The sequence below is a fragment of the Heteronotia binoei genome, chromosome 18 (assembly GCF_032191835.1).
Source record: "Heteronotia binoei isolate CCM8104 ecotype False Entrance Well chromosome 18, APGP_CSIRO_Hbin_v1, whole genome shotgun sequence".
In the NCBI taxonomy this organism is placed as follows: Eukaryota; Metazoa; Chordata; class Lepidosauria; order Squamata; family Gekkonidae; genus Heteronotia; species Heteronotia binoei.
In genome coordinates this window covers 39,538,259-39,564,072 of record NC_083240.1, presented here as the reverse complement: position 1 = coordinate 39,564,072, position 25,814 = coordinate 39,538,259, and the positions used below count along the sequence as shown (strand labels likewise).

At 49.4% G+C, this 25,814-nt stretch overlaps 1 protein-coding gene across 1 annotated transcript in view; it reads right to left on the bottom strand.

Annotated features, from left to right (window-relative positions):
• DOC2B (double C2 domain beta) overlaps window positions 1–25,814 on the bottom strand; it is a 224,759-nt gene that overhangs the window by 153,622 nt on the left and 45,323 nt on the right. Inside the window, exon 2 of the mRNA XM_060258979.1 lies at window positions 3,431–3,493. Coding sequence (XP_060114962.1) covers window positions 3,431–3,493 — 63 coding nt within the window. The remainder of the gene's footprint in view (window positions 1–3,430; window positions 3,494–25,814) is intronic.

Genomic DNA, 25,814 nt, shown 5'->3' with positions numbered 1-25,814 from the left:
AGCTTCAGCATGGCAGAACAACCTTGTCTGCGGCAGTCGAGAACTGTGGGAGCATCTGTCCAGCACTGCACTGCTGCCTCTGCAGTCTGCCTCTGTGGATTTTCCTCTGCACCCCCTCCCAGCCCATGAGGGACTTGCAGGGAGGAGACAGCAAACTCGGAGCTTGCCAACTGCTGTCTTTACAAAGTTTATATCTCCGGGACCTGGCATTACATTTTGGGGCATGCATGGCCTGGCTGGACAAACTGATGTTTATGTCCGATCCGGCCCTCATAACAAATGGGTTTGGACAACTCCTGAGTTAACTGGTGATGGGAAAGACTTCTGACTGAGACCCTGGCGATAGGACTGACTTTGATGGATCCAGGGTCTGATTCAGTATCAGGCATAAGAACATAAGAGAAGTCCTGTTGGATCAGGCCCAGTTACACAATGGCCAGAAAACCAGCTGCCATTAGAAGGTTCACCAATGTCCATCAGTGGCTATTAGCCACAAGGTATAGATGGAAGTCTCTGTCTGGGGCTAATGATTTTCTGTATTCTTGGTGCTTGAAAGGGTGGGGGGGGGGGACAGTGGGAGAACCAGGTTTGATTATCTGGGAGAATCAGGTTTGATTCCCACATCCTCCACTTGCAGCTGCTGGAATGGCCTTGAGTCTGCCATAGCTCTCATAGGAGTTGTCCTTGAAAGAGCAGCTGCTGGGAGAGCTCTCTCAGCCCACCCACCTCACAGGGCGTCTGTTGTGGGAGAGAAGATATAGGAGATTGTAAGCCGCTCTGAGTCTCTGATTCAGAGAGAGGGGCAGGGTATAAATCTGCAGTCTTCTTCTTCTTCTGACTCTGGCTCCGCCACAGTAGCTACCCCCAACCCCAGACTGAGAAGCGGGAGGCCAAATGAAGACAGCCATTGCCTCCTCAACTAAAGGCCCGGCAGAAGAGCTCTGTTTTGCAGGCTCCGCAGAATTGTAATAGATCATGCAGGGCCCTGATCTCCAAGGGGAGCCAGGCTGAAAAAGCCCTGACCCTAGTTGAAGCCATTTGGGCATCTCTGGGCCCAGGGACCACCAGAAGATGTTGCTAGGATAAGGAGAGGAGGAGAGAAGAACATATCCTGCTCTGAGCTTTTTGGTGGAAGGGAAGGAATTGATAACACTGAGCAGGTAGTTCTCCCAAAAGTGAAGGGAGGGGACCCCATCGAATTCAAAACAAACCAACCATCAGAGCGGATTGGAAAAACCATCAGAGCAGAGACTGCAGGGGTGGGGTGGGGTGGGGGCTGAAGCTAGGAAAGGAAAACCCTTGGGGGCTGTGGGATTACTCATTCCCGGATACCACTGCCAAATTCTCATCGCTTCCCTCGGATGCGCAAGTCTGTCTTTGGCCCCACGGATTGGAGCGGGGCCGAGGTATCCACCCACCCACTCTCCTTGAATGCCACCACATGTTCTGCTCTTCAACAACGGCCTCCATTCGTCTTTTTTAACTGCGGGGAGGGGGTGGGGAACAGCAAGAGGATTTGCAAAGGACAGAGGGGCATTCTGACTCCCTGCCCACCCGCCGTCCTCATCAATCTCTGTCGCTCATGTCAGACTGGTCAGGTTGGCAGGGAACTGCAGGTACCGGCCGAGTTCCTGTTCAAGTTGACAGGTTTTCAAGGACACGGTGGGCCCTGAGACGTTCGCAGCCAAGCTAGACCAGAGAACAAGTCCTTCTGGGTCATTCCCAACAAAGGCAGTGATGATTTCAAAATTTCTCATCCTAGCTTGTTCAGACCCGAGAATCGCCATTTTAACTTGGCTTCTTCTCGTGCAAAACAAAGCTGGAAACCTCCCGTATTCTATTTCCTAGCACTGATTCCCCCCCCCCCCTTGTAGAACGCAGGCATTTTCAATGTTATTTGTGCAAAACAGAGCAATAAGCTACATATATGTACGAGGACGCACCTGGTACGTTAAAGTGCCATATGAATTGCCTAATAACACTACGCGGCAGGAGCACATGATACAACTTAATCTTTAAGAGGCAGCAAAAAGCGGAGAAGCTAAACCACGACCGGAGGAAAAAAAAATAGAAAATAAAACTACACGAGCAGCGTTAGCCTCATCCCTGAGCAAATGCGAACTACAGCACGAAGGCAACGACGACAGCCTGAGGTATCAACACAACATCAGCTAACTGGAGATACCCTGCCTGTCTATATGGAAATTCCATTTAACTATACGGAAGTTCCATTTAATTCTCACGGCTCATTGCCCTCAACGGACTTTGCTTCCATGGGAATGTGCCCGTTCCTTCCTTAAAAACCACATCAAGGTCAGTGCGTACATTTGGGTGAACCAGGTGGCCCATTTGCAACGCCTCAAGACTGCAGGTAGGAGGGGATTATATATTTGAAGGCTCGCCTGCATTAGAAACTCCCTGCAGGCAGAAAACTAGCACGTCTAGGAGAATGGCTCAGCGGCTGTCATGCTATTCCACACCCCCCCCAACCGTAGGGAGATTTCCTCCATTCGAAAAAGCGTGCAAAGCTTCCCTGCTTGCAACTTGAAGTTGTACAGCCAGGGCTTTTTTCGTAGCAGGAACTCCTATGCAGATTAAACCATGCCCCCTGATGTAGCCAATCTTCCTGGAGCTTCCAGCAGGCCCGTGTTGTGTCCTAGGTTCAAATAGGGAACTGTTACTTTTGGAGGGAAGCTGAACAAGCCAAGCTTGTGCTCCACACCGGGGTTCCAGAGAAGGCCTAAGCGTGCCCAATCAGGGGAAGGATTGAACATAAGTAGCCAATCAACATCTAGGCTCATACTGTACCCTGATAGGCCCTTAGGCCTCTGTAAATAGCCAATCCATGTACATAGTTAAGGTCCAATCAGAAGGGGGCAAGAATTGTATAAAGGAGCGGGAGGTTTGAATAGAGCTCAGTCTGTGGTGGTGTTCTGAAGTAAAGCTTGCTGAAATCACTCTCCGACTCTGGTCTCTTACTGCGCCGACCCAGTACTTTACACCCTGTAAGAAGAGCCCTGAGAGGTCTTGGCGGATCGGCTCCATCAGGGGTGTGTGGCCTAATATGGAAAGGAAGTTCCGCTACAAAAAAGCCCCGGGTACAGCACAGGAAAAGGACCGCATGGATTAACTTACCCAGCTATTGCCATCCTTGTGTTAGTTCATCCCCCATGCTAGTCAGTTCTCAAGACCGGTTCAAGAAAATTCGGCAAAAAAACATTTTTTAAAAACCAACAACCGGCAGCTGTGTACCCTGAAAATAACTCCCCCTCTAGCACAAACTCAGAGAATGAAGGTTCACCGCCAGACAGTGTACCCTAGGGGACTTCACACACCTGGATGATTTCAGATTGTCTACCTGCTAACGGGAGGCCACCTGTGGATAGGACCAAGGGACAGCCACAAGATTCCCACAGATTGACAGACTTACCTTGGCTTTATTGATTGTACAGTGGAGAGCGTTGTTTTCTTGGTCGTACAGTAAGCTGAAGTCCTAGCGTCCCCAGGGCAAGCTGGAAGAAATTGGAAAAAGACAGCGGTCAGGAGGGAAAGGGGGGATTTCGATTTGTTTGTTCCCTTTCTATGGACTCAGGTGGATTAACTAGGGCCAGTCCCAGACTGTCTGGCACCGTAGGCAAGGCTAACTTCTTGCGCGCCCCCCCACCCCTTTTACTGATAATGTCACTGAGCCACATGGGGGCACCCAATTTACCACCCCAGAACAAAAGCGCTCTAGGGCAATCACCTAGTTTGCCTGGTGGTGGGGAAAGTCCTAATGAGTGGACCCAAAAGGTATTGGGCATTAGGAACAGCAAGCGCTTTTAGTTTTTAAAGGATGTGAATACAATATAAGAAGGCTGATTACAGACCGGCAACTTTGGGTTGACTCAGAAGTCGACCTAAAAAACCATCCAGGTGGCAACATCTGCCACCCGCCCCTATCCCGCACTTACCCCATCCTCGAGGACGCTCCAACTGCCTCAAAAAGGCACCACTTGAAAGTGGTCCCTTTTTGCTGGGGCGGCTCTGTGGTGGCACCTGACTGTTTGGAAGGCGGAGGGTACCTTATGAGTGCCCGGGGAGCCACAAGCAGGAGGTGTAAGCGTTCCAGACACTCCTGGCCACCCAGAGGCCTGCCTTTTCTTCCAGTGCCGTCTGGAAGCCCCAGGGGGCTCTTCTTCTGGCTAGCTTTCTTCAGCCATCTGGTTTCAGCGAAGAATCCTCAAAGTAGCTTTCTTTTTTAAACTGTCAAGTCACAGCTGATGTACAGAGACCGTATGGGGTGTTCAAGGCCAAAAACATTCAGAGGTAGTTTGCCATTGCCTGCCTCTGCGTTGCAACCAGGGTTTGCATATTAGGCCACCCCCCCCCCCGATATAGCCAATCCTCCAAGCCCGGCAGGGACTCATTTGCATATTAGGCCACACCCCCGACACCAATCCAACCAGAACGGTGTTCTTGTGCCTTTCTCCTCATAAAAAGAGCTCTGCTTCCAACCCTGATCTTTCTTGGAGGTCTTCCATCCCAGTACTAACTAGTGGCCAGCCCTTTTAGCTTCCAAGATCTGAGACAGGGCTGGCCTGGGCTACAAAGCACCTTGCCCTAAAAATCAATCAATTGATTAAAAAATATTTATTGTTGTTGTTCAGTCGCACAGTCAAGTCCGACTCTTTGCGACCCCATGGACCAAGTCACGCCAGGCCCTCCTGTCTTCCACCATCCTCCAAAGTCTGCTCAAATTGGTGTTTCTTACATCAGTAATGCCATCCAGCCATCTCCTCTTTTGCCGTCCCCTTCTTCTTTTGCCTTCTGTCTTTCCCAGCATCAGGGTCTTCTCCAGGGAGTGCTCCTTTCTCATTTGGTGGCCAAAGTATTTGAGCTACAGCTTCAGCATCTGACCTTCCAGGGAACAGTCTGGGTTGATTTCCCTTAGGACCGACTGATTGGATCTTCTTGCAGTCCAAGGGACTCTCAAGATTCTTCTCCAGCACCACAGCTCCAAAGCATCTATTCTTCTGCGCTCGGCCTTCCTTATGGTCCTTGGTTATAAAAAATATTTATCCCCAAGGCTTTTTTTGTAGCAGGAACTCCTTCACATATTAGGCCACACACCCCTGATGTAGCCAATCCTCCTGGAGGCCCTGCACTAAGATTCCTGTAAGCTCTTGGAGGATTAGCTACATCAGGGATGTGGCCTAATATGCAAAGGAGTTCCTGCTACAAAAAAAGCAGCCCTGTTTATCGCCCACTTTCCCCCTTTTCTCTATGGAGCCTTCAAAACCACACCCCTCTTCAATTCTTCAAGTACAGTTTACAAAAACATTCAAATGTAACAGCAATAAAAATGAAACAAACAGTAATCCAGGAACAAGGGGAACACTGGAAGAAGCCCCAGCTTTTACGACAGAGGCAGCAAAACAGAGGGTGTGTTCATGTACTAAATAACGCATTCTGCAACTGGATTTTTGCTATTCTTACACGGTAAAAAAAACCTAGTTGCAAGATGTATTATTCAGTGTAGTGTGAATGCACCCAGAGTCTGTGGCCTTTAGGCCAAACCAGACTTTGGATCCTGTCTTGCTGAATTATTTGGCTCTCTTGAGCCTCCGGGTGGCTCCAACACCACACCCCACAAAGAAGAAACGTCTAAAGCAGGGGTGTCGAACTCATTTCTTATGAGGGCCAGATCTGACATAATGAGACCTTGTCAGGCTGAGCATGTCGGGGCCCGGTCGTGTGTGTACCTATTTAAGATTAGGTAGCAGAAATGTAAACTTTATAAAAGACACAAACACAATTAAAATATATATATATTTTAAAAAACTTAAATAAAACATGCTTAAAACATTAGCACTCATTGGTCTTAAAGTTGCTTTCTTTGTATCTCTCCCAATGGGATCCAGGGAACTGGAGAAAGGAAGCTCTGGCTCTTTCCTTCCTTCCCCAGGGGGCCAAAAGGGGGAGGGAGCCTCAGCCAGTAGAAGAAAGAGGGGCTTGGCTCAGTAGCTCTGCTGTGCAATTGAGAGAACCTGGCAAAGGAAGCTCTCCCTCCCTTCTTCCCGCCCAAGGAAGGAGCCTCAGCCAATGGAGAAAATAGAGGCTTTGCTCTGTAGCTCCTGTGTGATTGAGCAAGCCTGGCAAGGCAAGCTGTGATGCAGAAGGGAAAAGAGATGGAGAAGGAAGCAGATGACAGCCAGTTGCTCGGGGGCCTGATTGGAGCCCTCCGAGGGCCTGCTTCAGCCCCTGGCCCGCATGTTTGACACCCCTGGTCTAAAGCAACCTGGAGTACCAAAGAGAGAGAGAGAGAGAGAGAGAGAGAGAGAGACTACCAGAGGGGGCGGGGGATAGCAGAGAAAAGCACAGGGAGGGGGAAGGAGTGAGCATCATCATAATTAACAAATGGAATTCATAGTAAATAATGACAGGTCCTTGTTCAGCTCTCTTCCCAAAGGGAAATCAGACAAATGCATGGCGAGAGAAAGGTCTTTTGTTAGCCAGCTGGAGAAGTGGAGCCTCTGTGTCCAGACACCATGTACCAATTAATACTAGCGTTGCCAGCTTCGGTTGGGAAATTCCTGGAGATTTGGGGGTTGCAGGCTAGGAAAGGAGGGGTATGGGGAAGGGAGGAATTCCAGTGGGGAATTCCATTGCCACAGAGCCCACCTTTCAAAGAGGCCATTTTCTCCAGGGGAACCCATCTCTGTCACCTGGAGTTCAGTTGCAATTCCAGGAGATCTCCAGCCACCACCTGGAGGTTGGCAGCCCTAAAACACTAGGTGCTGGGACGCATCAGCTGGACAGAGCTATTACCCTTGTAGGCGTTTGGGGGCATCAGGAAGTCCAGAACCAGAAACATGACATCATCCCACGTTCTTGCATGCTTGTCAACGGCTGTCGGCTTTGAGAGCCAATAGGAAGCCTCCACCTTTAAAGGCAGTCTGCCTGTCGACATGAGACATTCAAAGTTCCCATTTCCTTTGACATTTTGTTCTGTTGCTCTGACTCCTGATTCGGTGGGCTTTCCTCACCCTCAGCCAGGGCTTTTTTTGTAGCAGGAGCTCCTTTACATGTTAGGCCACGCACCCCTGATGAGCTTACATTAGGCCTGGTGCTAAGAGCCCTGTAAGCTCTCGGTGGATTGGCTACACCAGGGGTGGGGGGGTGGGGGTGGCCTAATATGCAAAGGAGCTGCTGCTACAAAAAAAAGGCCTGGACTCGGCCCTGTCTCCAGTGAGCCCTGAAAAACTTGTTTGTTCTCCATCTGCCTTTGTTTGGACTCTTTTCTCGGATGTCTCCCCCTGCTTTTGCCATTGCTGAAGCTGACTTATGGGGACCCCAGAGACAAGAGAGGTTCAGAAGTGGTTTGATGTTGCGTCACAAAGTTGGACTTCCTTGGCGGTCTCCCATGCAAATACTTACCAGGACCAACCCTGCTTAGCTTAAGATCGGATGAGATCAGGCTAACCCAGGCTATGTTTCCCCTTGGATGATGAAGAAGAAGATGATATTGGATTTATATCCTGCCCTCCACTCCAAAGCTCAGAGCAGCTCACAATCTCCTTTATCTCTCCCCACAACAGACACCCTGTGAGGTAGGTGGGGCTGAGAGAGCTCTTACAGCAGCTGCCCTTTCAAGGACAACTCCTACGAGAGCTATGGCTGACGCAAGGCCTTTCCAGCAGGTGCAAGTGGAGGAGTGGGGAATCAAACCCGGTTCTCCCAGATAAGAGAGCTGTGGCTGACCCAAGGCCATTCCAGCAGGTGCAAGTGGAGGAGTGGGGAATCAACCCCGGTTCTCCCAGATAAGAGAGCTCTGGCTGACCCAAGGCCATTCCAGCAGGTGCAAGTGGAGAAGTGGGAAATTTATTTTATTTATTTATTTAATTTATTTGTGATTTATATCCCGCCCTTCCCACCAGGTGGCTCAGGGCGGCTCTCCCAGATAAGAGTCCGCACACTTAACCACTACACCAAACTGGCTCTCTCCAAAAGATGTTTCCTCCCCCACCTAAGATACAACAACAATTTATTACGGTCAATTGACCAGCACAATATACAAAATCTCACAATGACAGACCATAATTTCTGACTACATAAAAGCATTCTCATATTCAAATTCCACCAATGTTAAACCTTTAAAAATGGCATTATTAACCATCTCTACTTTGTTAAAAAAAACTTCAGCTTATTTCTGGCTAAAAAAACCATATTTGGCTACTGCCTGAGTTACAGACATCTTAGTATCTTCCAATAAGTATTTCAGTAGCACGGCATCTGCAAATTTCAGATAATTATCCAGCGGTTTAAATTTAGAGAGTAGGGGAAATATTAACTGATGTGTCTCTCTGGAATAGAGCTCACAATGTAAAAGAACGGCAGCGACAGTTTCAACTTCCTTTTCTGAGCATATACACCATGAGGACTGGGCGCTTGCTTTCCACGTACAAAACATAGCTGGGCCTGGGGAATGTCAGCGTCGATTCCGTGTCTGCACGGCGCACCCCCGCAAATCCATGCAGCCCCGCTGGTATAATTCTAGGGCTCGTTTGTTCCCACACTGAGATTATTGACTGAGCAGAAAGACACCCCATTGGTTTTGAAACATACTCAAAGCTAGTCCTTAGCAGAACGCTGGAGGGAAAGGGAAAAAAAAACCACAAGGTGGGTGCTGGGGGGAGGGACAGGGGGGGGAGGGAGGAGATGATTGCGCCAAAGCTGGTTAAATTTAGTCCCGTGCATTAAAAGAGAAGAAACGAGAGAGCCCTAGGACAGGGATGCTGGATTTGCAGAAAAGATGAATAGATTGTAAATGGCCTCATTGGCATCCTAGTCCGATGGTGCTGCTCCAGTTTGAATAATTAAGTTCTCTTTTTTTCCGACACCCTCCTGAGACTCTTGACTTGATTGGATCTATGAGGAGTGTTTGGCAGTGGGGCAGGGGCAGCGTAGCACCTGCTAGGCATGCAGAAGGTCCCAGGTTCAATCCCTGGCATCTCCAGTAAAGAGGATCAGATAATAGATCATGCGAAAGTTCTCCACGTGAGACCCTGGAGAGGCACTGGCTGCCAGTGCTTTTTGTTTTTAGCAGGAAGGCACAGGAATGCAGTTCTGGCTGGCTTGGTGCCAGGGGTGTGGCCTAATATGCAAATGAGTTCCCGCTGGGCCTCTCTTTTTAAAAAAACCTGTGTAAAACAATGGTGGCATCAAGAGGTGTGGCCTAATATGCAAATGAGTTCCTGCTGGGCTCTTTCTACCAAAAAGAAAAACCCTGTGTAAAACAACGGTGAAGTAAAGAGGTGTGGCCTAATATGCAAATGAGTTCCTGTTCGGCTTTTTTCTACCCCCCAAACCCCCTGTGTAAAACAACGGTGACATCAAGAGGTGTGGCCTAATATGCAAATGAGTTCCTGCTGGGCCTTTTTTCTACCAAAAAATTAACCCTGTGAGAAACAACAGTGACATCAAGAGGTGTGGCCTAATATGCATATGAGTTCCTGCTGGGCTTTTTCTACCCAAAAAAACCCTGTGTAAAACAACAGTGGCTTCAAGAGTGTGGCCTAATATGCAAATGAGTCCCTGCTGGACTTTCTCTACACCCCCCCGTGTAAAACAACGGTGCCATCAAGAGGTGTGGCCTAATATGCATATGAGTTCCTGCTGGGCTTTTTCTACCCCAAAAAACCCCTGTGTGAAACAACAGTGGCATCAAGAGGTGTGGCCTAATATGCATATGAGTTCCTGCTGGGCTTTTTCTACCCAAAAAAACCCTGTGTAAAACAATGGTGACATCAAGAGGTGTGGCCTAATATGCATATGAGTTCCTGCTGGGCCTTTTTCTATAAAAAAACTCCTGTGTGAAACAACGGTGACATCAAGAGGTGTGAGCTAATATGCAAATGAGTTCCTGCTGGGCTTTTTATACAAAAAAAAGCCCTGGGCACTGCCATTCCCATGAAATGATACTCACCTAACCTACGGTACTTCCACATGGACAACAAGAGCACTTTCCCCTCACAGTATTTAGGAACACATAGGTGACATTATGCTAGGCAGGGCTTTTTTTGTAGCAGGAGCTCCTTTACATATTAGGCCACATACCCCTGCTGTAGCCAAGAAGAAGTAGAAGAAGAAGATATTGGATTTATCCCACCCTCCACTCCAAATCTCAGATTCTCAGAGCGGCTCACAATCTCCTTTATCTTCCTCCCCTCACAGCAGACACCTTGTGAGGTGGGTGGGGCTAAGAGGGCTCTCACAGCAGCTGCCCTTTCAAGGACAACCTCTGCCAGAGCTAGAGGCCATTCCAGCCGGTGCAAGTGGAGGAGTGGGGAATCAAACCCGGTTCTCCCAGATAAGAGTGTGGAATTGTTTTCTGTGGCCCCGGAAGGTAGGACCAGAACCAATGGAGTTTCCGGCTCAACATTAAGAAATCAAAAGAGTTTCTGGCCGTTAGAGCGATTCCTCAGTGGAAGAGGCTTCCTCGGGAGGTGGTGGGCTCTCCTTCCTTGGAGGTTTTTAAACAGAAGCTAGATGGCCATCTGACAGCAATGAGGATCCTGTGAATTTAGGGGGAGGTATTTGTGAGTTTCCTGCATTGTGCAGGGGGTTGGACTAGATGACCCTAGAGGTCCCTTCCAACTCTATGATTCTATGAGAGCTACGGCAGACCCAAGGCCATTCCAGCAGGTGCAAGTGGAGTGGGGAATCAAATCGGGTTCTCCCAGATAAGAGTCCGCACACTTCACCACTACACCAAACTGGCTCTCAGCCAATCCTCCTGGAGCTTACAGTAGGCCCTGTACTAAGAGCCCGGAAAGCTCTTGGAGGATTGGCTCCATCAGGGAGGCATGGCCTAATATGCAAAGACGTTCCTGCTACAAAAAAAAGCTCTGATGCTAGGGTCGCCAGACCCCCTCCCTGGCTGCTAGTGGGGATTGGGGGTAGGGTTGCCAGCTCCTGGTTGGGAAGCTCCTGGAGATTTTTAAACAGGCTCCAAGGGGGAACTGCAGGGTGGGTATGGACAGAAGGTCTACCTGAACCAGGAACGCACGGGAACACAGTTCCAGCTAGCCTGACGTCAGAGGGTGTGGCCTAATATGCAAATGAGTCCCTGCTGGGCTTTTTCTACAAAAAAAAAAGCCCTGACCTGAACACTCCACCTGCTCCATGCTAAGGAGGAATCTCCTCTCCTCTCCAGCCCTTTAAAGGATTTTGTTCCTTTCCCTGCTGAGGTGGGGTGTTGTGGCCCCAAAAGAAAAAGAGAGAGGAACTGGCAATGGAAGACCGCTGTTTTATAACCCTGGAGAGCCACTTCTGGTCTGTTGTACAGATTTGCAAATCTGAATGCCTTTGGCCAATAAAAGACATGTAGCCGATGTCCATGTGAGGAGGAAGGGGGGGGGGGGGAATTATTGCAATAAACAGAGAGCAGAGCTAAGCCAAAGCCTGCAATACCAAGTTGTTCTGCCCCTTTATTTATTTATTTTATATAGCCTTGATGACACACAGAAGAAGAAGACTACAGATTTATACCCCCCCCCCTTCTCTCTGAATCAGAGTCTCAGAGCGGCTCACAATCTCCTATATCTTCTCCCTCCACAACAGACACCCTGTGAGGTGGGTGGGGCTGAGAGGGCTCTCCCAGCAGCTGCCCTTTCAAGGACAACCTCTGCCAGAGCTATGGCTGACCCAAGGCCATTCCAGCAGCTGCAAGTGGAGGAGTGGGGAATCAAACCCGGTTCTCCCAGGTAAGAGTCCGCACACTTCACCACTACACCAAACTGGAGGCAACATCAGGGGAAACCCTCGGCGTCTATGCCCTGCTGTTGGCCCTCCAGAGGAACTGGATAACTATTGTGTGAGACAGGAAGCTGGACTAGAAGGACTATTGGTCTGATCCAGCAAGGCTCTTCTTATGTGCTTATGATAGGGTTGCCAAGTCCAATTCAAGAAATATCTGGCGACTCTGGGGGTGGAGCCAGGAGACATTGGGGGCGGAGCCAGGAACAAGGGTGTGACAAGCATAATTGAACTCCAAGGGAGTTCTGGCCATCACATTTAAAGGGACAGCACACCTTTTTAAATGTCTTCCTTCCATAGGAAATAATGAAGGATAGGGGCACCTTCTCTTGGGGCTCATAGAATTGGACCCCCTGGTCCAATCGTTTTGAAACTTGGGGGGTACTTTGGGAAGAGGAACTAGATACTATACTGAAAACTTGGTGCCTCTACCTCAAAAAAACAGCTCCCCCAGAGCCCCTGAAACCTCCAGATTAATTCCCCATTATACCCTATGAGAATCGATCTCCACATAGGGAATAATGAAGTGCTCGGCAGACGTTTCCCTCCCTCTCCCCCCCTCCCCCCGTTTCTGGCGACTGAAGCGAGGGATTGCCCTCTCTACTCACAAGTTGCTGCCAACTGCTTCAAAGTAACACAGACACACCATCCCAGGAGGAAGCCTTTTAATCGGAGACTGAAGCCTCCGGAAACGCACATGGCCCTCTGAGGGCAGGGCTTCCCCCTGACGGCCAGCTCACTGGGGGCAGGAAGTAGCCTGGGAAAGCGGAAGAACCCCCGCTGGGACCTGGGGATTGGCAAGCCTAGCTTATGAAGGGCTCAGCCTCTATGCCTTGCTGTTGGCCATCCAGAGGAACTGATTGGCCACTTTATGAGACTCTCACAGCAGCTGCCCTTTCAAGGACAATTCTTGCTAGAGCTATGGCTCTCCCAAGGCCATTCCAGCAGCTGCAAGTGGAGGCGTGGGGAATCAAACCCAGTTCTCCCAGATAAGAGTCCGCACACTTCACCACTACACCAAACTGGCTCTCAACAGGGACCCATGTTGGCATAATCATACTAACTGGCCGCCACATCCAGCTTAATTTCATCACGAGAGCCAGCTATATGCTTCTGATACAATTTGCCAGGGTGGCATCAGCTCATCAGTCAGGATTTATGTTGCAGAAAGAAATTCTACTTCACATGCAAATGGACCAGCTAAATCCAGTTTGGACTCTAAACCCCCCCACCTTCTATTGTTACTTAGAAACACAGTAGAGGTTCAGTAAGTCACCATTCAAGTTATGCTCAAGCCCAGCGCTAGGGTTTCTGGCGCCCCATGCCACACTCTGCGCCAGTGCCCCCTTTGCTGTGTTTCTCACACGCACAAAGTGCAAACGCTCAGCCCGGCCCTCAGAGGTGGCCTCTTCACAGCACCCTCTGAAGAGGGAGAGGGATGGGCAATGGACAAGGTGAACCGTGTTCGGGAGGGGTGGAAGCCGGGGCCCCAGAGGCCACCCCCTCCCCCCAAGAGTGGCCAGAAGTCACTCCTGCCCTGCCCAACATAGGACAAAACGAGTCAGGTCAAGTTGAGTGGGTTCCCATTGTGGTTTTATGATTGTACATAGGATAGAGGCTTACGATGGGCCCTTAAATGGTTTTCGCTTTCTACAATGAATACATGTATGTTGCTTTATGGTTTATTTTACACTTTTGTTTTTAATGTTTGGCCCTTTAATTGCATATTAACCTTTCAGGTTTCTTACTCCAGTTTTTGGGTTAAGTTTCTTTCTTTTCTTTGTTTTTCTTTTTTACTTTCTCTCAGTCAGGTCTAGCTGTGTGCTAATCCTAAAGGATGTTACAGGAGAAAATTGATATTATACAAAAAAAAAAGGGGGGGGGACATTGCTAATCAACGACATCAAAGGGAGCTTAATCACTGCTCTGCCAGCAATACAAGAAAGAGGAGAGCATCATCCATAAGACGAAGTTGTAGCGATAAAATCTCTTTCTAGATAGTATTTCTATTAAATGATTGCTTGCGATTGTCAATAAAGTCACGATTTTGCACAAGGCATGATCGATTGTAGCACTTCTTTATTTTTAAATAACTCTCGGGTAAAGTTGTGTCCCACAAGTCAGAACAGACAATACTAACTTAGATAGACTCAGGGGCTGACTCATTCTAACAGTTTCATGGGTAGGGCTCCCCAACACAGTGCCCTTGGGCACTGCGACTCCTGCCAACACTTTTCCAGGGGCAAGGTGGGCATTTGCAAAGTAGGACATCTGATTGGCTGTGCTCATTTGTAGCAGGACCTCCTTTGCATATTAGGCCACACACCCTGATGTAGCCACTTCACCTGGAGCTCACATTAGGCCCTGTACTAAGAGCCCTGGAAGCTCTTGGAGGATCGGCTCCATCAGGGGGGAATGGCCTAATATGCAAAGGAGTTCCTGCTACCAAAAAAAAAAAAGCCCTGGAAGGCATCCTGTAAAGGAGCACTTCTGCCTGAAATGCTGAAGAGTTACTATTACAGTTATCCATAACCCCCCTCCCTGACATTTTGTGATTGGCTCTGCCGCCGGTGGCTGCCATTTTGTGATTGTGCCCATCAACCTGTGTCAGAATTCTGAAAGCGCTTGCAGACTCAAAAAGGCTGGGGATCCCTGAAGTAGTTGTTTGAAGGTGCAGACTAGGAACGAAAAGTCCTGGGTTCAAATCCCCATTCAGCCATAAAATTCAGTAGGTGACCTGGAGCAGGTTGCCCTCTCTCATCCTAACCTCCCTCGCAAGGTTGTTGTGAGGATAATATGAGGAGGGAAGAACGACGCACAGTGCTCTGAGCTCTCTGTAGGAACAGAGTAAAAACCTAACAAAATAAACAGGAGAACACCGTCTAATTTAGAAAAGAGACTGACCTTCACAAACCTACTGGATGGATTGGAATGCCCATATTTCATTTTTACATTGTAAAAAGAGGATCTCTGAATTTTTGCACCGGTTTTATTTTTGCACCGGTTGTATGCTTGCACTCAACTCCCCCCACAAAATCTTGATACTTTGCAACACTCTTTGTACACCAACTGTGTAGTAATAATAGTAGATGAAGAAGATGAAGATGATATTGGATTTATATCCTGCCCTCCACTCCGAAGAGTCTCAGAGCGGCTCACAATCTCCTTTACCTTCCTCCCCCACAACAGACACCCTGTGAGGTGGGTGGGGCTGGAGAGGGCTCTCACAGCAGCTGCCCTTTCAAGGACAACCTCTGCCAGAGCTCTGGCTGACCCAAGGCCATTCCAGCAGCTGCAAGTGGAGGAGTGGGGAATCAAACCTGGGTCTCCCAGATAAGAGTCCGCACACTTCACCACTACACCAAACTGGCTTGGTGTAGTTCGGTGTAGTGGTTAAGTGTGTGGACTCTTATCTGGGAGACCTGGGTTTGATTCCCCACTCCTCCACTTACACCTGCTGGAATGGCCTTGGGTCAGCCATAAATAGTGTTGAAAGAAACGCCAAAAAGAACGACAGCTAACAATCTCCCGCCTGTTGAAATGAACGATCACTACGACAGGTAGAGTCGGAAAAGAAACCACATCGGCTGTATCAGCTTTTCCATATCCCCGACGCAGGCTCCAGTCCAAAATACACCATCTAAGTAAAGCCCAGCAAAAAATAACTTATTCTGGACAGCTGGCATTCAAGTCACAAGCAGCCGGCCAATTGCGAAGCCAAATTCATGGTTCTGGGGGAAGATGCCAAGTATGCAGAGATGGACCCGAAACTCTCTGGAGGATTGAATTCCATTGCCTTTTTGACTGATCTGAAAGGCAGCGAGTGGAACCCAGCACAACCATTTGACACTGTGAAAAGGACAGTAATTATCCCTGCCTCTTTACAACACTCTGGGAGGCTGTTATTTTTTAATCGGGCAGCGGCAGGTTGCTCCTTGGCAGCCTCAGCGTTTCCCTCCAGTGGCCAGATGCCCGTTTTGGCTTTGGAGGCCACCTGCTACCAGGTGAGATCCAAATGCCGGGAGACTCCGCGAAGCAAAACAGCATCTGTCGGTCGCCCTGTCTGCAGCTCGAGGGAAGACGCCGGTCTCCCTCCCGCCGTGCAGCTAGCCTGAAACCGGCCTATTAAAACCGGAGGGGGAAATCCACAGAGGCCTCGTTAAGATTTCCAATTATGGCAGGCAAACAAACAACCCATTTTCCAGTGCTTGGCAAGATCGTGCCTGGAAGGGCATCCTTGGGAATCGTCTCTCGCTGGCTCTTATTCTGGTCCTACGGACAAGGAGGCCGGGGTTGTTTGCAAAAAAGGAAATGAAAACCTGTGGGTACTAATCAGGGATCGTTTTGTAGAAAAAGAGGTGGTGGATCTCATTCGCATAACTCATCAGCATATGCTGCCCCTCCCCCAGCCAAAAGCAACCCAATGCAAGAAAGGAGAGCCCTGGGTGAGCGAGATCTGCTTGCGTTGGCTAGAGATCCAGCCAGCCCAAGCAGGCCTTGCTCGCCTGGGGCTCTCCTGGGCCACCCCACCCCCCAGTCAAAAGGCCAGCAAGCCACGCATTGCCCAAAATCACATAAGAAGTGGAGAAAGGGTGGGGTGGGCTTCTCCAGGGGTTAATGGGGTGGGCTTCTCCAGGGGTGTGGCAAAGCTCCTGGTGGCTGGCTGGCTGCCCGCTCGCCTAATCCGCCATAATGTTATGCAGCTATACCTACTATTAAATGGACAAGGTAGGTGGGGAGGAAGAAGGGGAACACTCAGAAAGGTTCAGGAGCCGTGCTCCTGTGAGCGCCTGCTGAATCTGAGGCCTGGTACTAATAGAAAAGAGTATGAGTCCAGTAGCCCCTTAGACTAACGAAATCTGTGGTAGGGCAGGAACTTTCATTAGTCATGAAATATCTGAAGATATCTGAAGAGCCACGGAAGCCCCTCCGCTGCCTCACATTTTGTTCATCTTTCAAGTGCTGCTGGACTCTGGCTCTTTTCTGCTGCTACAGACAGACTCACATGACTACCCATCTTGAGTTCTCTCTGTGGGTATGAAGGCAGCCTCAAGAGTCAGTGAGTATGACCAGTCCCATTGTGGCCAACTGAGGAAGGAAACTTCTCTGGTTGCTATAGTTCCCTCGTTTAGCAAGAGCTGGGCAGTGCAGCTCAGGCCAAATCCTTCATAATATCTTTCCGGTTGCCAGTACAGGATCCAGGGGGTGTTTTTTTTTGTAGCAGGAACTGATTTGCATATTAGGCCACACCCCCTGATGTAGCCAATCCTCCTGGAGCTTGCAATAGGTCCTGTACTAAGAGCCCTGGAAGCTCTTGGAGGATTGGCTACATCAGGGTTGTGTGGCCTAATAGGCAAAGGAGTTCCTGCTACAAAACAAACCCTGACAGGATCCATCATGGACCTGAGTCAGAAAGGGGAACCAGCTCACCCCACAAGATCTGGCTGCTCTAGTATATGTGCGTATTACTCTCTACCTTATATTCCCAATCAGATCTTCCCCCAGTCTTCTGAATGGACACTCAATTCTACCTCATAACCAAGTTAGAGCAATGGACCATTTAGCGCTCCTCCGATTGGTCTCCAGGTCCCAGACAGAAAAGGGTATCTCTTATCCTATTACCCTGAGACCCTTTAAGTGAAGATGATAGGGACTGTAGTAGGGACCTTTGGTATGCAAAACATGTTTTCTACCAATGTCCCATGGTCTATTCCCAAAACAGAGGTTCTGCATACTGCACATATGAAGCTGCCTCCAACCCATTCAGACCATGGATCCATCTAGATCCGCATCATCTACTCTGATTGGTAGTGGCTCTCCAGGGTATCAGGCTGAGACCCATGATCTGAGATTCTTTATTTCTGAACCCTCTAGCGATCAAGTGCCAACTAAGCCAGGTATACGAGAATCAGACCACAGTTTTGAACTGCAGTGGTCAGCCCAGATTTTTTTTGGCCTCCAAAACAGCAATAATTCCACACGCCCCATAGCACGTTAGGGATGCTTCCAACAAGATCTTTGAATTGGTGCTCAGCGGTAGATTGACTCCATGTTCAAGGGCAATCAACAAGAATAGACTTTCACCTCCGTTCCCTGCTTCTGAGATTTCAGGGACAACTGGCCACTGTTGCTGGGTTTGATACAAGAGGGCAATTCTTCTTGTTCGTATAATACAGTGGGCTCAGCGCATAAAGGAGAAGTGGTTGTAGTGAACATAACTCTCTTTATTCAGTACCGGACAGTAACGGCTGAACTCTAAGCCTGGAGAACTGGGCCAGCAGGGCCAACTACATACACTTCAAGGTTCCCACACTAGGATGCCATTGGATCATTTAAAGCAGCCGGGGGGAGGGGGGGGTCGTGATTGGAGCAGGGCAGCAGAGATTTGGATCCTACTGCCCGTTGTCCCAGAGACCCCAGGCTCCAACCTAAAGGCTCCAATGAGCCAGGGAGGAAACTAGTATCATTACACAACATCACTAGTATCATTACATTACACTAGTATCATTACACAACAGTTCGGCTGCAATCTCGGAATGTTGGAACGTGTAAGTAGCTTCACGCAGCCCACAGGAACGGCTGTGCTAGAGGTTTGGGATCATCAGCTCCTTCCTGCTCAATGGATTTAAAATAAACCCACAGCCCGGATTTGAAAAGCAGCGGTTTTGGCCCAGAAAACAAGGATCATTTCTCCCCTTATCCGCAGGTGCAGAGAATGCCTTCGCTCCATTCCACGAACAAACACACCGTTTCCAAAGGAGCCAAAATACTGAAACAGATGCTCTTCTGTTTCCCTGTTTTTCCTTTTAACAAACAAAGCGAAGAGAAAGGAGAACCACAGTCTGTCGTCTTTGGCAGGCAACGGCTGCATCTCTTAGCCATGGCTGCCTCCATCCAAGCATTTTTCGAATATGCTACAAGAGGCTTTTCAAAGCAAACCCAGGTAAACGGGGGGGGGGGGGCAGGATCTACGCAGCAACACACTCCTTTCCTTTTGCACAGGCTCCCACCTGTTGCTGTGGCACAGAATGCCCTGGAACACAACAGTATCTGGTCCTCAAGGTACTCCCAACCTCCTGACAGGAGGGTTCCCAATCACCAGGTGGGACCTGGAGATCTCCTATAACAGGGGTGGCCACATGTGACTCTTTCACATATATTGTGTGGCTCTTGAAGCCCCATCAGCTGGCTTGGAGAAGGCATTTGTCTCTTTAAATCACTTATTCAAGTCAAGCCAGCCAGTGGCTTGGAGAATGCATCTAAAGTTAAAGTTAATTTCTTTCCACCTCTCTCTCCACTACCTCCCTCCCTCCCTCCCTTCCATCCTCTCTCCCTCCCTCCCTCCCTTCCTTTCTCTCTCCCTCCCTCCCTCCCTTTCTCCCTTCCTCCCTCCCTCCCTTCCTCCCTCACTTCCTTCCTTCCTTCCTTCCTTCCTTCCTTCCTTCCTTCCTTCCTCCCTCCCTTTCTTTCTTTCTTTCCTTCTCCCTCCCTCCCTCCCTCCCTTCCTTCCTTCCTTCCTTCCTTCCTTCCTTCCTTCCTTCCTTCCTTCCTTCCTCCCTCCCTCCCTCCCTCCCTTCCTTCCTTCCTTCCTTCCTTCCTTCCTTCCTTCCTTCCTTCCTTCCTTCCACATCTTATGTTCCTGTCTTGTGGCTCTCAGACATCTCTTTTTTCTGTGTGGCTCTTACCCTGTCCTAGACTCACAACTGGTCTCCAAGAGACAGAGATCAGTCCCCTTGGACCAAATGGCCACTTTGAAAGGTGGCTTCTCTGGCATTATAGCTGCCTTCCCAGGCTCCATCCCCAAATCTCCAGGAATTTCCCAACCGGGCGTTGGTAACCCTAACTGAAAATGCTTTGCAAAGACTCAAAGTATTGCAGGGTTTCCTAATGCTGCCTTCACCTTCTGACTCCATCAGTAGACAGGGAGCTTCAGCTTGCTCATTCCAAAAGTATGTCTGCAAATATCGCAATAAGGAAAGTTCTGCTTCCAATTTTTGGTAAAAGGTAGCCAGGAGATGACCAAACTATGATGTGGTGCCATGAAGTTCAATAATAGACGATAGTCCTAGGAAAAGGAGTGGCAATGGGGTTGCCAACCTACAGGTGCGACCTGGAGAGCTCCTAGAAGTGCACCTGCTTTTCAGCCAACAAAGATCAATTCCCCTGGAGAAAATGGCTGCTTTGGAGACTGGACTCTCTGGCATCGCACCCCATTGAGGTCTGTCTCCTCCCTGGTGTAGTGGTTAAGTGCACAGACTCTTACCTAGGAGAACCGAGTTTGATTCCCCACTCCTCCGTGTGCAGCTGCTGGAATGGTCTTGGGCAGAGGTGACCAAACTGTGGCTCAGGAGCCACATGTGACTCTTTCACATATATTGCGGGGCTCTCAAAGCCCCCACTACCCAGTCAGCTGACTTGGAGAATGCATCTAAAGTTAAAGTTGCTTTCCTTCTACCTCTCTCCCCCTCCCTCCCTTCCTTCCTTGAGGCGCTCAAACATTTGACATTTATTCTATGTGGCTCTTATCTTAAGCAAGTTTGACCACCCCCGCTCTAAGTATTGGGCTAGTCCCAGAGTGGCCAAACTGTGGCTCGGGACTCTCGATGCCCACCCCCACCCCATCGGCCAACTTGCAGAAGGCATTTCTCTCTTTAAATCACTTCTCCGAGTCAAGCCAGCCAGCGGCTTGGATAAGGCATTTAAAGTTGCTTTCCTTCCATCTTCCACTCCCTCCCAATTTTCCTTCCTTCCTTCCTTCCTTCCTTCCTTCCTTCCTTCCTTCCTTCCTTCCTTCCTTCCTTCCTTCCTTCCTTCCTTCCTTCCTTCCTTCCTTCCTTCCTTCCTTCCTTCCTCTGACATTCATGTCTTACCGCTCTCAAACATCTGACATTTATTCTCTGTGGCTCTCACATTAATCAAGTTTGGCCACCCCTGGTCTTGGGTCACTGACGCCAAGCCAGCTAGAAGTGTGTTCCTGAGTATTCCTGAACAAGAACGACAACAAAGTCCTGGAGCCTGGGGAGGACAGATACCCCAGTGAGGTGCATGGCCCCCAAGCCTGCTCTCCAAAGCATCCATTTTCTCTGAGGGGACTGATCTGTGGAGTCTGGAGATCCTGGGGCTTCCACCTGGAGGCTGGCATCCCTACTGGTGAGCTTCAACGACCCAACCTCTCTCTAAATCCTCCCTCTAATTTGTAATAAGGGACCAGTAATACTTCTGGAGTATTTTGCTGGAGAAGACTCTTGAGAGTCCCTTGGACTGCAAGACGATCCAGTCAGTCAGTCCTAAGGGAAACCAACCCAGACTGTTCCCTGGAAGGTCAGATGCCGAAGCTGAAGCTCGAACACTTTGGCCACCCAATGAGAGGGAGCCCTCCCTGGAGAAGACCCTGATGCTGGGAATGACAGAAGGCAAAAGAAGAAGGGGACGGCAAAAGATGAGATGGCTGGACGGCGTTACTGATGTAACAAACACGAATTTGAGCATACTTCGGAGGATGGTGGAAGACAGGAGGGCCTGGCGTGACTTGGTCCATGGGGTCGCAAAGAGTCGGACTCGACTGTGCGACTGAACAACAGCAACAATACTGACCCGCCTTGCAGGAGTGTTGTAAGGATTACAACGTTAGGACGGTACATGGGAAGCGGAACGAACATTTAGGGGAAAAAAAAACCCTGAAACGATTTCAGCCGTTCGTCGGCCGTTCCAAGAGGGGCAGAATTTCCGTTTGGTCTCGTTCAGAAGCAGTCTCAGCCCAGTCTTCGCGGAAGTATGGAGAAGAGCTGCACCTCCTCTCCTTCGGGGGGCTCCCTCCTGTAGAATGGGCCATTTGCCTAAGAACGCCTGCTGTGCCCGAGTGAATGTCAAGGCATCCACCTGAGCTTGCATCTGAAGGCCACTCGCCAGCTCCCCGCACGGGATTCAGCCCAATGCCGGGAAATCAAAGAGGGGAAGCAACGTGCAGTGCGCGCGCACACCAGTGGCTCTTGAACAGCGTTCCACAAGACTGAACTAATGGTCCCCGTTAGAAGCGCCGCACATCTGACGGCGCAATTCCTGCAGAGATCCAGGCCATCTGGTCTGTGAGCACACCTTCCCCAAGTGCCCTTGAGTGTCCTCACCTGAGGCTAAACTATTTGCATAAGAAGCTAAGATCCTAAAGCAAGCAGGGCAGCGCCGGAGACCAGACGGATGGAGAGATGAATGGACTCTGCTAAAGGAGCCCCCTGTGATCCCGGGGTCACCTTGAACCTTCCAGCAGCTCTGTTTCACAGCTCACAGAGACAGAACTGGTGCCTTCTGATTCTGGCCAAGCCAGACTAGGGAGAAATATCAGAAGTACTTCTGAGCTGCCCTGTTGAGGAAGCCAGTCCAGATCTGGAAAAGCAGGGAAAGATTCACTGTGTTGGGGCAAGTCTCTCCTATAGCATGGTTTCCTCTTCTCCCTGCCCAGAATGGGTTTGGAGCAGGGTTTTTTTTTTTGCAGGAACTCCTTTGCATATTAGGCCACACCCCCTGATGTAGCCAATCCTCCAAGCGAAGAAGAATTGCAGATTTATACCCCGCCTTTCTCTCTGAATCAGAGACTCAGAGCAGCTTACAATCTCCTCTTCTCCCCCTCACAACAGACACCCTGTGAGGTGGGTGGGGCTGAGAGGGCTCTTCCAGCAGCTGCCCTTTCAAGGACAACCTTTCAAGGACAAACTGGCTCTCAGCTTACAGGGCTCTTAGTACAGGGCCTACTTTAAGCTCCAGGAGGATTGGCTACATCAGGGGTGTGTGGCTCAGGGCTTTTTTTTTTATCAGGAACTCCTTTGCATATTAGGCCACACCCCTTGATGTAGCCAATCCTCTAAGAGCTTACAGGGCTCTTATTGCAGGGCCTACTGTAAGCTCTTGGATAGGCTACATCAGGGGTGCCTTAATATGCAAAGGAATTCCTGCTACAAAAAAAGCCCTGGTTGGGAGAAAGAAAAGTCCCCAAATTTGGGACAAGACCGAATTTCAATAGTTGCCTACTGCAATTCCAACAACGCCCTTTTGATTTGGAATCTTAGGGTTGCCAAGTCCCCAGCTTCCCACAGCGGGGGACTCTCACGCACGGAGCGCACGTGCGATGCGATTATGTCCCCTGGAAGTGACATCATCAAAATGGTGCCTGTGTGGGGCCGCTCTAGGCATTTCTGGGAAAACGCTATGGTTTTCCCGGAGGATCTAGCCATTTGGGAGTTTAGAAACTCTATGGTACCTACGCAGCATAGAGTTTTTACCTCCCAAATAGTTAGAGCTTCCAGGAAAACCATAGAGTTTTCCTGAAAACGCCTAGAGCGGCCTCGCATGGGCGCCACTGTTTTTATGACATCACTTCCAGGTGACATCATTGCACCAGCGATATTGAGGGAGGTATGTTGCTTAATATGCAAAGGAGTTCCTGCTACAAAAAAAGCCCTGGAAAAGGTTAAACCCTCTCCCTCCAGTAAACTGCGGGTTGCCCCATGCTGGGATTCTTCAATAACAATTGCTTGGGAAATCCGTGCAGGGTTTCATTTTGTTTGGCCCCAACTGTGGGTTTGAAAATGGGTTTTCCTACAGCTTTCCACAATGGCAAACACTGACTTCCAATCTACAAGCAGGGTCTGCTTCCTACCACAGTGATGAGACGGGGAGAGGGTATCACTCAGCTGCAGAAACAACAGGTCTATCTGCCACTTTACTCTTAGAATTCAGACAATGTTGGATGCGCCACTTATCTGAGAGGCTGCCTCTTCTACTACAACCTTTAAGAGCCTTCGACTCTCAAGCTTCTTTACCCCCGAGACCTGTCGAAGACCCAACTGGAGAGTTTTCTAGAAGCACCAGAAAAAACGGCTTTGTTCGGATTAGCTTTGAGAGCCGACTGAAACGTACAGGGAAACGCAAACGGCAAAATCCTTTCCAAAACTCTACTTGATACGGCCCTGGAAGGTAAGCGTATCCTTGAATCCTTAATTGCTGGACAAAATAGAATTCCCCTTTCGTAGAAACATGGTAGGGAAAGAGCCTGGTTGTCTCCCTGACGTCTTAAGCTTCCAAGAGCAGGGAGATCTTCTTTGTCCTTTGGAGAAGCACTCTACGGGGGTGTCAAACTCATTTGTTATGAGGGCCAAATCTGGCATAAATGAGACTTTGTTGGGCTGGGCCATGTCAGGTTGGGCCGGGCCATGTGGGTACCTATTTATGATTAGGTAGCAGAGATATAAACTTTATAAAGGACACAGACAAAGATTATAAAGGACGCAGGCACCTTTAAGAACACAAAGATTTTTTTAAAAACCCTTAAAACATCCTTAAACCATTAGCACTCAGTCTTAAAGGTGCTTTCTTTGTATTTCTCCTATGGGGCCCAGGAAAGTGGGCAAAGGAAGCTCTGACTCTTTCCTTCCTTCCCCAGGGGACCAGGAGTGGGAGGAGCCTGAGCCAATAAAAGGAAGAGAGGCTTGGCTCAGTAGCTCTGCTGCGCAATTGAGACAGCCTGGCAAAGCAAGCTCTCCCTCTGCCCTTCCTCCCCAAGGGAGGAGCCTCAGGCAATGGAGAAAATAGAGATTTTGCTCTGTAGCTCCTGTGTGATTGAACAAGCCTGGCAAGGCAAGCTATGATGCAGAAGGAAGCAAGAGAGAGGGAGAAGGAAGCAGATGGCAGCCAGTTGCTCGGGGGCTTGATTTGGCCCCCGGGCTGCCTGTTTGACACCCTGGCACTACGACCATGTGAAGTCAAAACCCAAGACCCCAAATAAGATTACAGAATCTGTAATGCAGATAAGAAGCAAGGATAATTTCAGGTGTAAAGGGATGTGTGCCTGAGAGTAAGAGTGGAGAACAGTAGGGCAGTGCCCCTCATTCTAACCAAGAATGCAGACTTCGCCAGCAGGAGGACTTCAAACTAGAGTTGCCAGGTCCAGTTCAAGAAATATCTGGGGACTTTGGGGGTGGAGCCAAGAGACATTGGGGTGGAGCCAGGAGCAAGGTTATGACGAGCATCATTGAACTCCAAAGGGAGTTCCGGCCACCACATTAAAAGGGACTGCACACCTTTTAAATGCCTTCCCTCCATTGGAAATTATGAAGGATAGGGGCACCTTCTTTGGGGGCTCATAGGATTGGACCCCCTGGTCTAATCCTTTTGAAACTTGGAGGGTTTATTGGGGAGAGGCCCTGGATGCTATGCTGAGCCCCAGATACCCATGGATCAATTCTCCATTATATCCTATGGGGATCAGTCCAGATAGGGAATAATGGAGTGCCCAGCAGATATTCCACTTAGATTAATCTTCCTCTTAAAACTTCTTGCCCCTCATTGCAAAAGCATTTTCCCCTCAGCCTTTGGGTAATTTGAAGGGGAAGGCTCAGACTCCACTCACAAATTCTGCCTTCCTAATGACTCCTTCCCTTCTTATAGAAGAGCCACCAGCACCGGTGGTGAGAAGCCTTTCTGAAGACCCTGAAGCGGGGGGGGGGGGCTCTAAACCCCTGCCCCCACCTGGGGATTGGCAGCCCTACTTCAAATTGACAATCCATCAACCACAAGAGCAAGCATGGAAAGTCCAATTGGTGACTAGAAGCTCCCCTGGAAGTTTCTGTAGTCAGGAGAGTTATTGGCAAAGGACACAGCCTCATGCTTTCTACTCCAACCACATCCTGGAAAAGCAAGGAGGCCTCTCCATGCCGGAAAATGTCTCTTGTCCTGTTTCTTCTTCATGGGGGGGGGGGGACACCTCTTTCCTTTTTCTCATTTCCTTCCACGCCCTCCTTCGCCAGATTTTTGTGCTTGACATTAAACTTCCGATTGTGCATTTCATGAGAATTCTGAAAAGGCGGGGGGGAAAGACTGCCGTTTGTTAAGAAACAGGAGCCCAGCTTTGCAGGCCCGCCTCCAAGCTGCTGCGGTGTTCCCGAGTCTGACCTTCCTGTGGTGAGTCGGGAACGAAATAATAAAATAGAATTAAGCCAGCTCTACAACCTTTCTCCAGGCGACAG